This window comes from Rissa tridactyla, chromosome 2 (assembly GCF_028500815.1).
Source record: "Rissa tridactyla isolate bRisTri1 chromosome 2, bRisTri1.patW.cur.20221130, whole genome shotgun sequence".
Lineage (NCBI taxonomy): Eukaryota > Metazoa > Chordata > Aves > Charadriiformes > Laridae > Rissa > Rissa tridactyla.
Window position 1 is genome coordinate 13,279,078 of NC_071467.1, and position 12,407 is coordinate 13,291,484.

Genomic DNA, 12,407 nt, shown 5'->3' on the forward strand with positions numbered 1-12,407 from the left:
CAAGGTCACTCTGTTTTGGGAAGGAAGAGAATTTGGGTGCAGGCTGCAAACCATGCCAGGCTGTGCCGCGTGCTCTCTGAGCCATGGCCCTGTGTAGTTGGCTAGCACAGACAGCTCTCAGAGGGACAGCACTCCACTGGCTGGATTTTGGCCCGACCAAATATGTCCATTCTTCTGTTATTCTCAGGCTTAATAGGATGTCTAAGCAGTGTCTGCACAGTGAAGTATAGAATAGAGACCCCTGAGCTCCAAATCACTACAACCATACAAGTGGAGACATGAATTCGGATCAGAAAGCAGGCTGTCCCCAAACCACCAGGTCACATATGGGATGATCTTATTTTTTTAAAAAAAAAAAAAGAAAAACTCTCTGTACCGCATCTTCTCCATATCACATTGCCCAGTGTTTCCTACCCCAGTCTGTTAACAGGTCCATCTAATGCAAAAGAGGATTGGGTCCAGATATCCAAAGGAGAACTCATTGGATAACCAGGCCAGGAGTTATTATTCACATGGGATTATGGAAACCAAAGTCAAGCCCTGGAATTTAAATTTATCCGAATTTCTGTGTGGATTACCTCATCAACCAAGAATCGAATTTTATCTATAAAGCTCTGAGTCTCACGCATCATTTCATCCAGTGGCATCTTCTTTTTATGCTGATGAACAATTCCCTTGGCATCACTGGACATTGCTTCCTGCAGTCAGGAAAGACAATATGTATTTTTTAGGCATTATCAAGTAGTTTCAACTGAACACAGAAGGAGGAAACAGTCTTCAATTCAAGTTGAAAAGAGAAGATGGAGACACTTGGTTCAAGGTAACAATTACCTTCTTCATCATAACAGAAAGTGATCAACTCTTTGGAGCAGAATAACGTAAAATGTGAACGTCCCCCATTTACTCTTTGTTTGTATGCGTACTGCATGTATGGAAGTCACAAGAGACACGTGGTTATCACCTAGGATTATTGGGCCTCAGCTGTCACAGAAATCACAACCAAATTCTGTGCTACAAACAGTAAATAAAGGTAATAAACATTCAGGTGACCCCCACGCAGTTTGGTTTCTTCTCACCGGTTCCCTGGAGGAGCTGATTAGGTCCAAGAATATTTAATGCCAGAATTTACTAGTCTTGAAGTTCAGCCCCACCACAGTAATTTAAAGCCTAACAGCAGCGTTAATTTGGTGCTTGTCCACTGAACTCAGCACCGTCCCATTTTAAGATGCATGGAAAAGAAAAATCAGCTCATTATAATAATGTCATATTTGTATTTAAAAACATGTTCTGAATTATTTTAGGGTATCTTACAACTCTTTATTAAGCACAGTGGGATAACAGTCATTATTAAACACTCATGGACACTATATTCATATTAATTACAAAGCATTCCAGTATGGTGAAATCAAATAGAAATTAAAATGTATACAACCAGCATGATTTCAGTCATTGCATCGACACTTAATGGAAAAAACACACGTACCAGCTCTTGCTTGAACAGCATGAGTCTCTTTTTGTCCAAAGCAGTGTAGTTCAACCCTTTGGGCTTCTTTTCAGCAATGGTAATGAAGGCCCTAGGACACAAAAATAACAGGTTCTTTAACTGTGTTATTTTTTTAATGTGAGCTGCTAAAATACATTGGAATTAAATGTTGTCTGTCTGCTGCAGTACACGAACCACAAGACAGAGATGCTGAAATTCTCTAAAATAAATATTGAACACCTAGAAGATTCAAAGAATTGAGTCCAAAAACTCTTCACCACAATTCACAGAAACAGGGTTGATATCTAGAAATTAGAGTTTATACCTGTTTTGAGCCCAATCATGTCATCCGACACAGAGCCTATTGGGTGATCTATCCCAGCATGTGGAATCCTTTGTTTTTATCTTAACCTTGTCCTTTTTTATAGTATGTCTATCACACACTTGATTAATCCTACTTATCCCATATACATTCTATTCTTAGAACCCGGAAAGCCAAGAAAATATAACGATTGGCAGTAGATTATGGTCAACACTGAATATTGAAAATAATAATAAAATATTTTCTCTATATAAATATAAACTGCAATTTAGGAAGGCCTTTGCTTTTATAGCAGAATAAATAAAATATATATCTCAGGAAGTTTACTGTACTTTTTTTTTTAATTATCATCACTTTCCTTGTCTAGCCTCGAATTTGTAGTGAACATATAAAGTTGATTTTCTGTATGCCTCTAGTAAATGTAGTTACCTGCTTTGATTGATAAAATCATTTAAGGTTGTCCTCATTTTCTCCTCAGATGCAACCTCTGAAACCTTGATCAAGTCCTTTACTTGCTCTAATGATTCCTCCTACGAAAAACACACGAAAAACCCATTATGTAAAGGAGGGCACTTTGTCATTCTGCCAGTGTTACCACACCATTATTCACTGTATGACTAGCAAGAATGAGGGAGGAGACTTTGTAACCTGACAGAACAGGACCTTTGATACAGCACTATGCTTGAAGTGCACAGAGAGAAGACTCCAGCAGCATGATTTATTTTGACCTTTCCCCAGTCTCTCCAACTACTAGTCCAAGCTACTACTGCTTGGAGCACCTTTGTTTTCTCACTTCTCTGCTGAAGATCAGTCAATGGGAAACATTCTTCATGAGGTAGGAGGAAAAACTGTAGTTCTCCTTGGTTCTGTTTCCAGCCCTGCTGCTTAAATGTAGTAGGTTGCTGGAGTTAACTTCTTAAACTTCAGTGGGCACCTGGGTCTACTGCAACACCTACTGTTATCATTGAGAAATGGATTCTGTTCTTAGAAACTAAAATAAATGGCTGGATTTCCAGCAAGGCCTGTGGGTGTTCAGGTACACTGACAAACATTTCTCTCCATATATATATTCAGATGTTTAATTTTCAAATACCTGGATTCAAAATGTTGGCCTATAAGCCAATAGCTTCTCATGATACAACCTTGCATAAATAAGGGTAGAAAAAAACATCATTATGGGAAAACACTGACAAGGGCATCACAGTGACTGCCCATGAGATGATATGCCATTTTGTCTCTATCAATGTTTTATGAAAACTAAAAACAAAAAGTGTCCTTTAAAGAGTGTCCAGCATAAACACACGTTAAACCATGTGGTCTGGACAAGAAGACATCAGAGGAAGAACCATAGGAGACAGAATTATTCTATATTTCATATTTTAATTGTTTGACTCTTCTTACAAAGAATAAGACATTTCTGAGAAAAGAAGACATCCCTACAGAAAAAAGAAATAATTGTGGACAGAAATATTTGACTAGCTTTAACAGATTAAAGCAATTTAGGAAAAAAAAAAGATAAGGGGCTGATATCAGCTACTCTTTCATAAAATGAACAGCAAGGAATGTAGTGGGAGAAATTTTGAAGGCCTGCTTTGGGGAATGTGACCTCTCACTGCCATACTCTGCTGAACACATGAGCCTGGGAAGATGGTTGCCACTTACCAGGTGATCCGCCATTTTCTCAAGTGTGTTGGAAGAGTACAGACGAAAGGTCTGGTCACCCCAGTAGCTCTTGACACAGATACAGGGCTTCCTCTCGTCGTACGGCAGGTACTGGTAGTTCCTGTGAAAACAAAGTACAGAGTAGATCACAAAAGTGAGAGAGGAGCCCAGGGGGAGGCATGGGAAACAAAAACTCTTTGGCGCTCTCTCACAGCACAGAAATCGAAGACACAACAGGATGTGTTCACATATGCTAACCAGTAAATATCGAGAAGGACAGACATCCCTGAAGAGAATAACAGTCAACAGTTTCAGTGCTTTCCAGGGTGGGAGAAAAGCCAGGCAGAGTGTCATGCAGAGAAGCTCTGAAATACTGTCAATGGTGGGAAGCAACAAGGGAGAAAGGAGCAAAGATGAAAATCTGATCACCTCTTCAAGAGCAATGGCTCCGCACACTGCTCAGCAGAAGAGACATGTGGCAGTTTCACCAACACATTACTTTCACAAGATGCTTTTTGTCAGAAGCAATAGCTAGTGGAGATTGACATTCCTTGGGAGAAGCTGATCTGCAAGAGCCTAATTAGTAAAAGTCATATCGAATTCATAATAACTCAGTGATAAAACACATCTACTGCTCTCACTTTTCTCACTTTTTATCTTAGGTCCAAGTTGCCACATTGATTCTTTTTGTAATGCTGCTTTCTTTGGGTGTTCAGCTTTATGAGTCTTGTACTGGAAAAAATGAATAAGAAGTCAGCATAACCAGAGGCTCTGCAGACTTTAATGCATACCTGCCACAAAACCTGGTGTTTCTATTAGGGTTGTGGTAGGCACTATGTCAAAACTATGTACCTGATAAGCACGTTGCCCCCCTTTTATATAAATACTATAGCCCTATGAAACACCATGCTCTGACTCTGACTACTGAATTTAGCACTAGAGATCTCATCATTTTTCTTAGTGACGGGACAGTGGAGAGCTTTTTAATGGATATGAAGCTCTATAAACGGCTTTATGTTCTCCTGGGAATGGCTCTAACCCAATACCACCATTACATGCCCTGCAGATGAGAAGAGACTGTACGGGACAGCTATTTTCTGGGGTACACTTGCATTGTGATTTAACCCCAGCTGGCAACTAAACACCACACAGCTGCTCGTTCACTCCCTTCCCAGTGGGATGGGGGAGAGAATCAGAGGATGAAAGTGAGAAAACATGTGGGTTGAGATAAAGACAGTTTAATAGGTAAAACAAAAGCCACGCACACAAGCAAAGCAAAACAAGGAATTCATTCACTACTTCCCATCGAGCAGCTGGTGTTCAGCCATCTCCAGGAAAGCAGGGCTCCATCATGCATAAGGGTTACTTGGGAAGACAAAACGCCATCACTCCAAATGTCCCCCCTGCCCTTCCTTCTTCACCAGCTTTATATTGCTGAACATGATGTCATATGGTATGGAATATGCCTTTGGTCAGTTGGGGTCAGCTGTCCCGGCTGTGTCCCCCCCCAACTTCTTGTGCATCTCCAGCCCGCTTGCTGGTGGGAGTGAAGCATAAAAGGCCTTGACTCTGTGTAAGCACCACTCAACAATAACAAAAACGTCACTGTATTATCAACATTGTTTCCAGCACAAATCCAAAGCATAGTCCCATAGAAGGTACTATGGAAAAAATTAACTCTATCCCGGTCAAAACCAGCACAACTTGCCTTGTGACCCTTCAGTATTTCTCCACAGAAACTGATTCCCTAAATAATAAAGAATAAAACTACCCACGCCTCCTGCACTTCATGATGTTCAACAACTGGCAGAAAAAAATGGTTGCATTTTCCATTTCTTCTCCTCTGGGAGAGGCCGTGGTATCCCAGAAAGGAGAGTGCACTTCCTATGGAGAGAAGAATTCTCTTCTTCCATTTCAAGGTCTCTCTATCTGAGCACAGCCAAATTTTCAGAAAGTCCTGATTATCTGCTTCTGAAATCCAGAGCCCCAGTAGGTTGAGTTGTCTAAGCATGGGCATCCTGTGGGCCCAGAAGTGTCTGGGTCTCTCATGTTTGCTTGTGAGGGTGCCTCAGATACCCTAAGTCACTTCAGACAGGACCAAGCATAGGGGTTTGAGCACTAAGCCAAGCCCACAGAAAACAAATCACTTGTCGCTCTTGAGTGTCCTATTCATAACCCCTAACTTCCACACATCCTTAATAGGTTTATGTGAGAATATTTCTGTTTGAAAAGACGAAGACGAAATAACTCACATGAAAGACTGAACTTTCATGTCTATTATTCCCCCTGTAAGAATCTGGGGGAAACGCTTTTTCAGTGTTAGCTTATCCTTTTGCTATACATTTTGACATAAAGGTGGAAAATTCCTGGCAATTTCATGGTCCCTGCTCCTTTAATTAGTGGGTTTAATCTCCAAAATGGACTCTTTTTGTTTTCTATTGTTCATTTATGATTCTAAAATGCAGAGTTTATCTAAACTATCGGATATCCCATTAAGGACTGATTAACACTAAAAATATCCAGTGATGAGACCAGTAAGATGCCAATGAGACAACAGTCATAAAGTCATTAGTTGCTATCTGTGGCTGGCCAAACTGTTTTAGCTAGCACAGGGGGAAAAAAAGACGCAGCAATTTACATAAATTTGAGGAAAAGGGATCTTTAAAGACAGAAAACTTTGTTAATATTGGAGTGAGCCAAGAAGCAAATAGCAGATTTGAAGAATGATTCATTCCTTTACAACAGTTCTTTAAATCTAAATTCTTGTTAAGGGAAAAAATAAAAAATCCCACAGTCTCTCAGGGAGGATAATAATGCAGCATGTATCGAAAGCTATAATCCTGTTAAAGAGGAGAGGCAACTATCTTTCTGTCAAACATTGTTTTTCCCCCCTTCTGTTTATTTATTTGCTGCAGAAACCAAAATTTCTACCTTTTTTTTTTTTCTTGCACTAGCTCTTATCTAATCTGACTGAGCTCTCACTTGGTTGATTAATATATTCAATCTGACTTGATTGATTGCAAGAAAGGATGAAAATACTTTTTAACTTTAGGGAGGTCCAGAAACCAAACAGATCCAGGTTGATATGTCCCACCTAGTCCTTATATCTGTAAACTGCTTGCAGGGCCTGGTCTTCTAAAGAAAGAGGTACCATCTGGTCTTGGCACTCAGCAATATCAGGGTTTTACCTACCAAAGCACCAAAGAAAATATTTCTTTTTATTAGCATCTTCGAAATGAATTAAACCTTTACACTTCTGTTTACAAACAAGGCCATTTATAAAAACTGTTCTGCATGTTTCCATCCATTGGTCCATTCTTTTTTCATGGACTATTTCCTCCTACTTGTGTTACTACTTGCTATTTAAGTCTACATCTATAGTTATTAAGTCTGGAAAGTGTTCTGGGAAGCTGACTCTGGCTTGACCAGATTTCAATATTTTTGATGTGTCATTCTGCTTCTGGATCTGGTCACTGGGTGGATGTTACTTGCGATCAGAATATGGGACCCTAAACCTGGGATAGCACTGAAGGAGTTGCACTTTCCTATAGCTTTCCGATGTATAGTTGGTATCACGCAGCCCTTTTGGAAACACCAGAAGTTCAAAAGCCCATGAGGCCAAGATCAGAAGATGAGTGTAAAATGGCTCAGAGCCCTTTCACTTCAGTGGAACCTAGAAAATTTACTGTTGTGAAATATGTAATTGAGGACTTGAAAGCCTCAATTCCACACAACCTGTTTAATGCTGGCAGGGTTCATTAATGAGTCCTGGAAGATTATAAAATAGGAACCAGAATCCTGCATGATAAGGTTTCAAAACACAGATCCTCACCTGTTCCCACCTGTGATCAGTGGCTTCTCAGGGGGTGTGGTGGATATCAGGGGAACTCCAAGGTCGTGAAAAATTTCATCCTCCCCCTCATGCAGCAGGCTTTCTTCTGCTTCTCCATCCCGTGTCTTTTTTTTCCCTCCAGCTCCTGCTGACACCCCATCAGTAATATTTCCAAAATTACCTAGAGATACAGGATTTGTGGTGTTAAGGGATATGGTGTAAGGGAGAACTTTGTAGAGTGGAGTTGATGGTTGGACTCGATGATCCCAAGGGTCTTTTCCAACCTATATGATTCTATGACTCTATGATTACAAGTGATGAGAGGACTAATTGCAATGGGCATCACAGAATGAACTCTGCCCTGAGGTAAATTATTTGAGTTGGGTCTCTGAAGAGATTAGGAGGCAAAATACTGGGTCAGTTGCTGTATATATTGGGTGAGAAGATTTGTATTGATACAGGGCATCTGGGAGTAGAGACAGCTACGCATCAGTATGCCCAGCTTGGCTGCTACCCAGAGAAATGACGATCAGGGTTTAACTCAAACGTGTAAGCCCTGCTCTAAAGCTGATTCCTGAGCCCTGAGACGCAGCTGTCAATAACATGTAGCATCCCCTTGCTCCTGAGACTCCTTCTCTGCTTTGGAGAAAAGCTTAACACACTTACCAACAGAAACCTCAAAGGTTATTGGCTTGTCCCCAACCTTCCTATCAATCATTGTGGCTTCAAAAAATGTCCCAAAGAGGAGGAATTCCTCAAATTTCTCTTCATAGATCTATTGGAGAAGAAGGAGGCAGAAATATGACATTTATTTTACCTTCGACTTTTTTTTACAGCACAGAGGAGTCTTTGTAAGTCTCCAGTAGCTGTGTTACTGCTGTAGATCCATCAGTCTGAGGTGATCAGTGAGGCACAATTTGTAGGAAGAAGTAATACCTCTTCTGGGAGAAACTGATATGATTGGAAAAAGAGATAAACCTGTGTGACTTTGGTCTTGTCAGTATTGTCCAGTTATATCAAAACTGATTACATGAGAGTCATTACCCCTCACTTCATACTCTGCCTCACCAGTAGTCGCTATGAAATGGTTTCTGTGTCTTCTTGTACTCTTATACCATCAGTCAAACTATACACCTATGGCAGCTCAAGGGCCGTTTTAGTGCAAAAGCAACAAAATGTCACCATCCTGACAGAAGTAATTTCGCAGTGAGTACAGCACTAGTCTTCCTTTGCATTGCGATAGTAAATACTACCATCCTGGCAGGGGCGTGCTTGCCCGGCTCTGCTCTCCCCAGGGATGGTATCAACCTACTGCCCATGTGTTTGTACTATCAAGACTTTGACCTTGCTCAGGGACACCACGCAGCTCTCAGTGATGCCAGTAAAACTTAAAGATTTCTGGCATCCACATTTTATTAGACAGCAGCCCTGTGCAAAAGCCTACTGAAGACAAGCAATCCTTCATTTTTTTTTAATCCTGCTGTGCTTTAAACTACAGGCCCAAAGGTGGGTCTCATTGCAGGGGGGTACAGTCCTCTGCTCTCTGCCTTCCCTAATGTCACAGCACAGGAACCAGTAAACGTGTTTTCAGATCTTCACAGAATTTGGAAGCACAAGAACCACAGGGTCTTGGTACAGCAGCACACCCTCAAAAGTGTAACAACCTTTTGTGCAGTTTTAAGGCACGGTTTGGCTCTGTTTAAACCTATTGGAGCCCCAGCGCCTGCTTGTTCTTGGCACCACTCTCACTTAGGGAAGGCTAGCTAACACCTCTAGCACTCTTGGGTCATTAACAAAACAAGCTATTAGCCCAAACCAAGACTAAGCTCAATAGAAATAAAAGTTGTGGTTTGAGTTCTCCCCAAATTCACACCCTGACTGACACAATTACTCCAATGCAAATCGTACTGATTTCACAGCATGGACACCAGTGTACTGAAGTCCATTAGGCAAGATCAGTACCAGTTTCTTTTGCAACAGAGCAAGGCAATGAATAAAACATCAGCAGTATATGAATATTTGTTTCCCTGACTTTTGCAAAGCAGAAACAGCTTTTGACACAGCCCATGATCGCTTCGTTTTGGAAAATCTCTGCTATACAGAGCAAAAGGTCATAGGTCTTCATGAAAGAATTAGCAGCATCACGTACCAAAGCTAACACCACAAACAGATTGCAGCTCCAGAGTAGCTTTAGCTTCCCTGAGCCTTGATTATTTTCAGCATGAACCCAGAGCACAGGGTGCCTAATAAAGCTGAGACTCAGAGACTATGACACACGCATCTCTCTCCCATTATAAAGAAAGAAAACTGCAAATGTTTAATGTCTTCTTGCTGCTGGAATAGGTCAATAAAGTTGTGCTGTGGGGCTGGGTAATTTGCCTCTGTTGTCTCAGAGGCTCTATGAGACATTTTTTGCCTTATTTGTAATGTCTCCAGTTACTGCTTTCCCTTTCAGAGAGTTGTAATACAATTACTGTGTCTACTGTAGCATGAAATATTGCCGAATGTCAAAAATAAAATATCAAGCATCACTGTATTATGTTGTTGCCTTTTATTCATTCTGTATTTGAAACTGAGGCATAGTAGCCAGAAATAAATCCTTATTACTACTATTAATATTTATTGGTGTTACAGCAGGGTTTGTTCCTCTACCTGGAGCATTTAGCTAGCACCTAAGACCATAGTGTTTGGGCCGCTCACATTAATGGATTTCTTCCATATAGAGGAAAATCTATATAGAAATAAATTTCTTCTCATGTCACCTCTATTTCAGTCTTCACAGAAGAGCTGAGGGACAGAGGCAATTACAACTATATGAGTATATAAAGCAAGACCAGGACACAGGTTCGCTCAACTGGTTTGAGATTACCCTTGCCATTTCTCTGCTAACACACTCCTTGACCGGCTCCAGCTAGCACTCATGCCGGCCATAGGGCACAGGCCAAGGAAGAGCACTTGTCAAGGCTAGGCCTCAAGACCAAAGGACAATATTTCCTCTCCTATTTACTTGTAAACATGGAGTCAAAAGACCAAGAATCTGACCTAATAAAGAACATGAGTGCCTTAAGCGCTGAGGTGGGACTCTGTCTTGGTTTGAAGTAAAACAGAACCAACTTTCTGTTCAGTAATTTTATTTCTTAGCTAGGCCTCTTCTAACTCTCTGAAATTAACAGCGTGTTGTGTCTAAAATGGTTCATTCAGAGCGATAAGACAGTTTGTGCCAAGGAACAGTACGCAGAAAGGCTCTTGCTTATATTTATTGCTATGACAACCAAGGTCAGCTAATTTCATTATTTACCCCGTTGAAGGGTTGGAATTGGAAAAGCGCAGAGGGGTCCCACCTGCAGGGAGGAGCGGACAGGACAGGTGACCCAAAATTGACCAGCAGGGGTATTCCATCCCATCTGCCCCATGCTCAGTATAAAAGCTGAGGGATCAAAGGCTTAGATCTCTTTCTTCAGTGGCCAATGTCCGAGGAGGACCCTGTCTGTTAATCTGCCTTTGATCCCAATCCATGTGTTCCTGACTCCAGCTGTGGAATCCAGTTCCCACCCATCGCCGAGTCCAGGCTGGGACTTCCCCAGTGCCTGCCAGTGACGTCATCCTACGAGCTTAATACAGTTTTGTATATACTGTATCTATTTCATTATTTTCCTTTTTATTTTATTATTAATATTTCATTAAAGTAGTTTAGTTTCTTCTAAACTCATAAATCTCTTTATCTCTCCTCCTCCTCCTCTCCGTGTACGAGAGGCTGGGGGGAGCTTCTGTCTCCAGCCATTGGCCAATTTGGCCAAAACCACAACAAACTCCCACTACAAAAGCCAATATTTTGATCAACGACATACCGAAATGGGGAGAAAACTGGTTATGAGAATATTTTTCTTCCTATTTATTGGGTAAAAAAAAATAGGGCTTGCACATGCACCACTGTGCTGCTGCTCCCAGACAGTGATGTGATGGAGCAGAGAATCAAAGCTCAAGTATTGGCTCAGCACCTGAGCCCACATGCCCTGCCACAACTGCACAACTTTCTCAAAGCATCGTAGCACAGATCTTCCCATGATGAAACCCCGTACAACAGGTGGAGTTGGGGAAGTAACATCAGATAACACCAGTTGAAGCTGAGCACATGATTTGCAGCCCCTCTCCTACAGAGATTATCAATCTAAACCTACATCGACAATGAAGGTTAAAGGAGGCGAGTAAAACAGGCCAGGCTGCATCTCTCAGCATTTGGACAAATTCTATGTCAGTGATTCCCTACTGACTTCAGTTGACAGCTACCAATTTTCTCAAATGAATGCAGGAAATCAGACTTTATAATTATCAGCCTCCCCCACCAGCTCTCTGTCATTTAGCAGATATTACTTCATATAAGTTTCTAGTAGGAACACATGGACGCAGCTAGCACAGAAGGGACAACTGGACAGGAGGCCACGTTTTATGGGAACCAAGTCCTTCTTGAAATTTTTTTAAGAGTTACAGGTACACATTAATGCTCCATTTGTGCTGCGTTATTATGGGAAGGTCCCAAGACTAAGGAGGCATGGAGAAGCTGTAGGGAGTACATAAAAGCAGTATTAGGTGGGCTGAACTCAAATACACACATCAGTGCCAGCCTTGGAGGTTTAGGAACAAATGTCAAACAATATCTTAATAAAATACCAACCTCTAAAGGCACATCAAATGGCTCGACTTCCACTTCCGTTGAGTTCATCTTATCTGAAGGAGAAGCTGATTTTCGATCCTCTCCTGCTTTCTCAGTTTTGTCTTTTCCTTTGGGTGCTTTGAAGTCTTTAGATGGCAATTTGATATCCTTGATAATACTTGAAAACTTCGACTCACGGGCTCCTCCTGAAAGTATTTCTACAGCAATCTCAATGAAGAGACGTCCCCTGAAGGAGACCCCTTCTCCAAAACCTTCATTAAGCTCCTGGTAGTCATCGATGAGGCTGTGGTTCCTGGGTGAGCCATAGAGATTAATCCAGGCAGGCCCAAAGGTAGGCAAAAACCCTGGAGATAAAGCACCTTTTATGGCATTTCTGTTAGGTGTTAGCACGCTCTCCTCACCGTCTGCTCCAAGAAATCTTGCCTCTTGTGCACCA

At 41.4% G+C, this 12,407-nt stretch overlaps 1 protein-coding gene across 1 annotated transcript in view; it reads right to left on the reverse strand.

Annotated features, from left to right (window-relative positions):
- The window catches only part of FER1L6 (fer-1 like family member 6), a 93,625-nt gene that overhangs the window by 39,604 nt on the left and 41,614 nt on the right, over positions 1-12,407 (reverse strand). The window contains exons 11-17 of the mRNA XM_054193519.1: positions 11,972-12,315; positions 7,966-8,074; positions 7,300-7,480; positions 3,468-3,588; positions 2,235-2,335; positions 1,484-1,574; positions 579-698 (exon numbers count right to left, since the gene is read on the reverse strand). Coding sequence (XP_054049494.1) covers positions 579-698; positions 1,484-1,574; positions 2,235-2,335; positions 3,468-3,588; positions 7,300-7,480; positions 7,966-8,074; positions 11,972-12,315 — 1,067 coding nt within the window. The remainder of the gene's footprint in view (positions 1-578; positions 699-1,483; positions 1,575-2,234; positions 2,336-3,467; positions 3,589-7,299; positions 7,481-7,965; positions 8,075-11,971; positions 12,316-12,407) is intronic.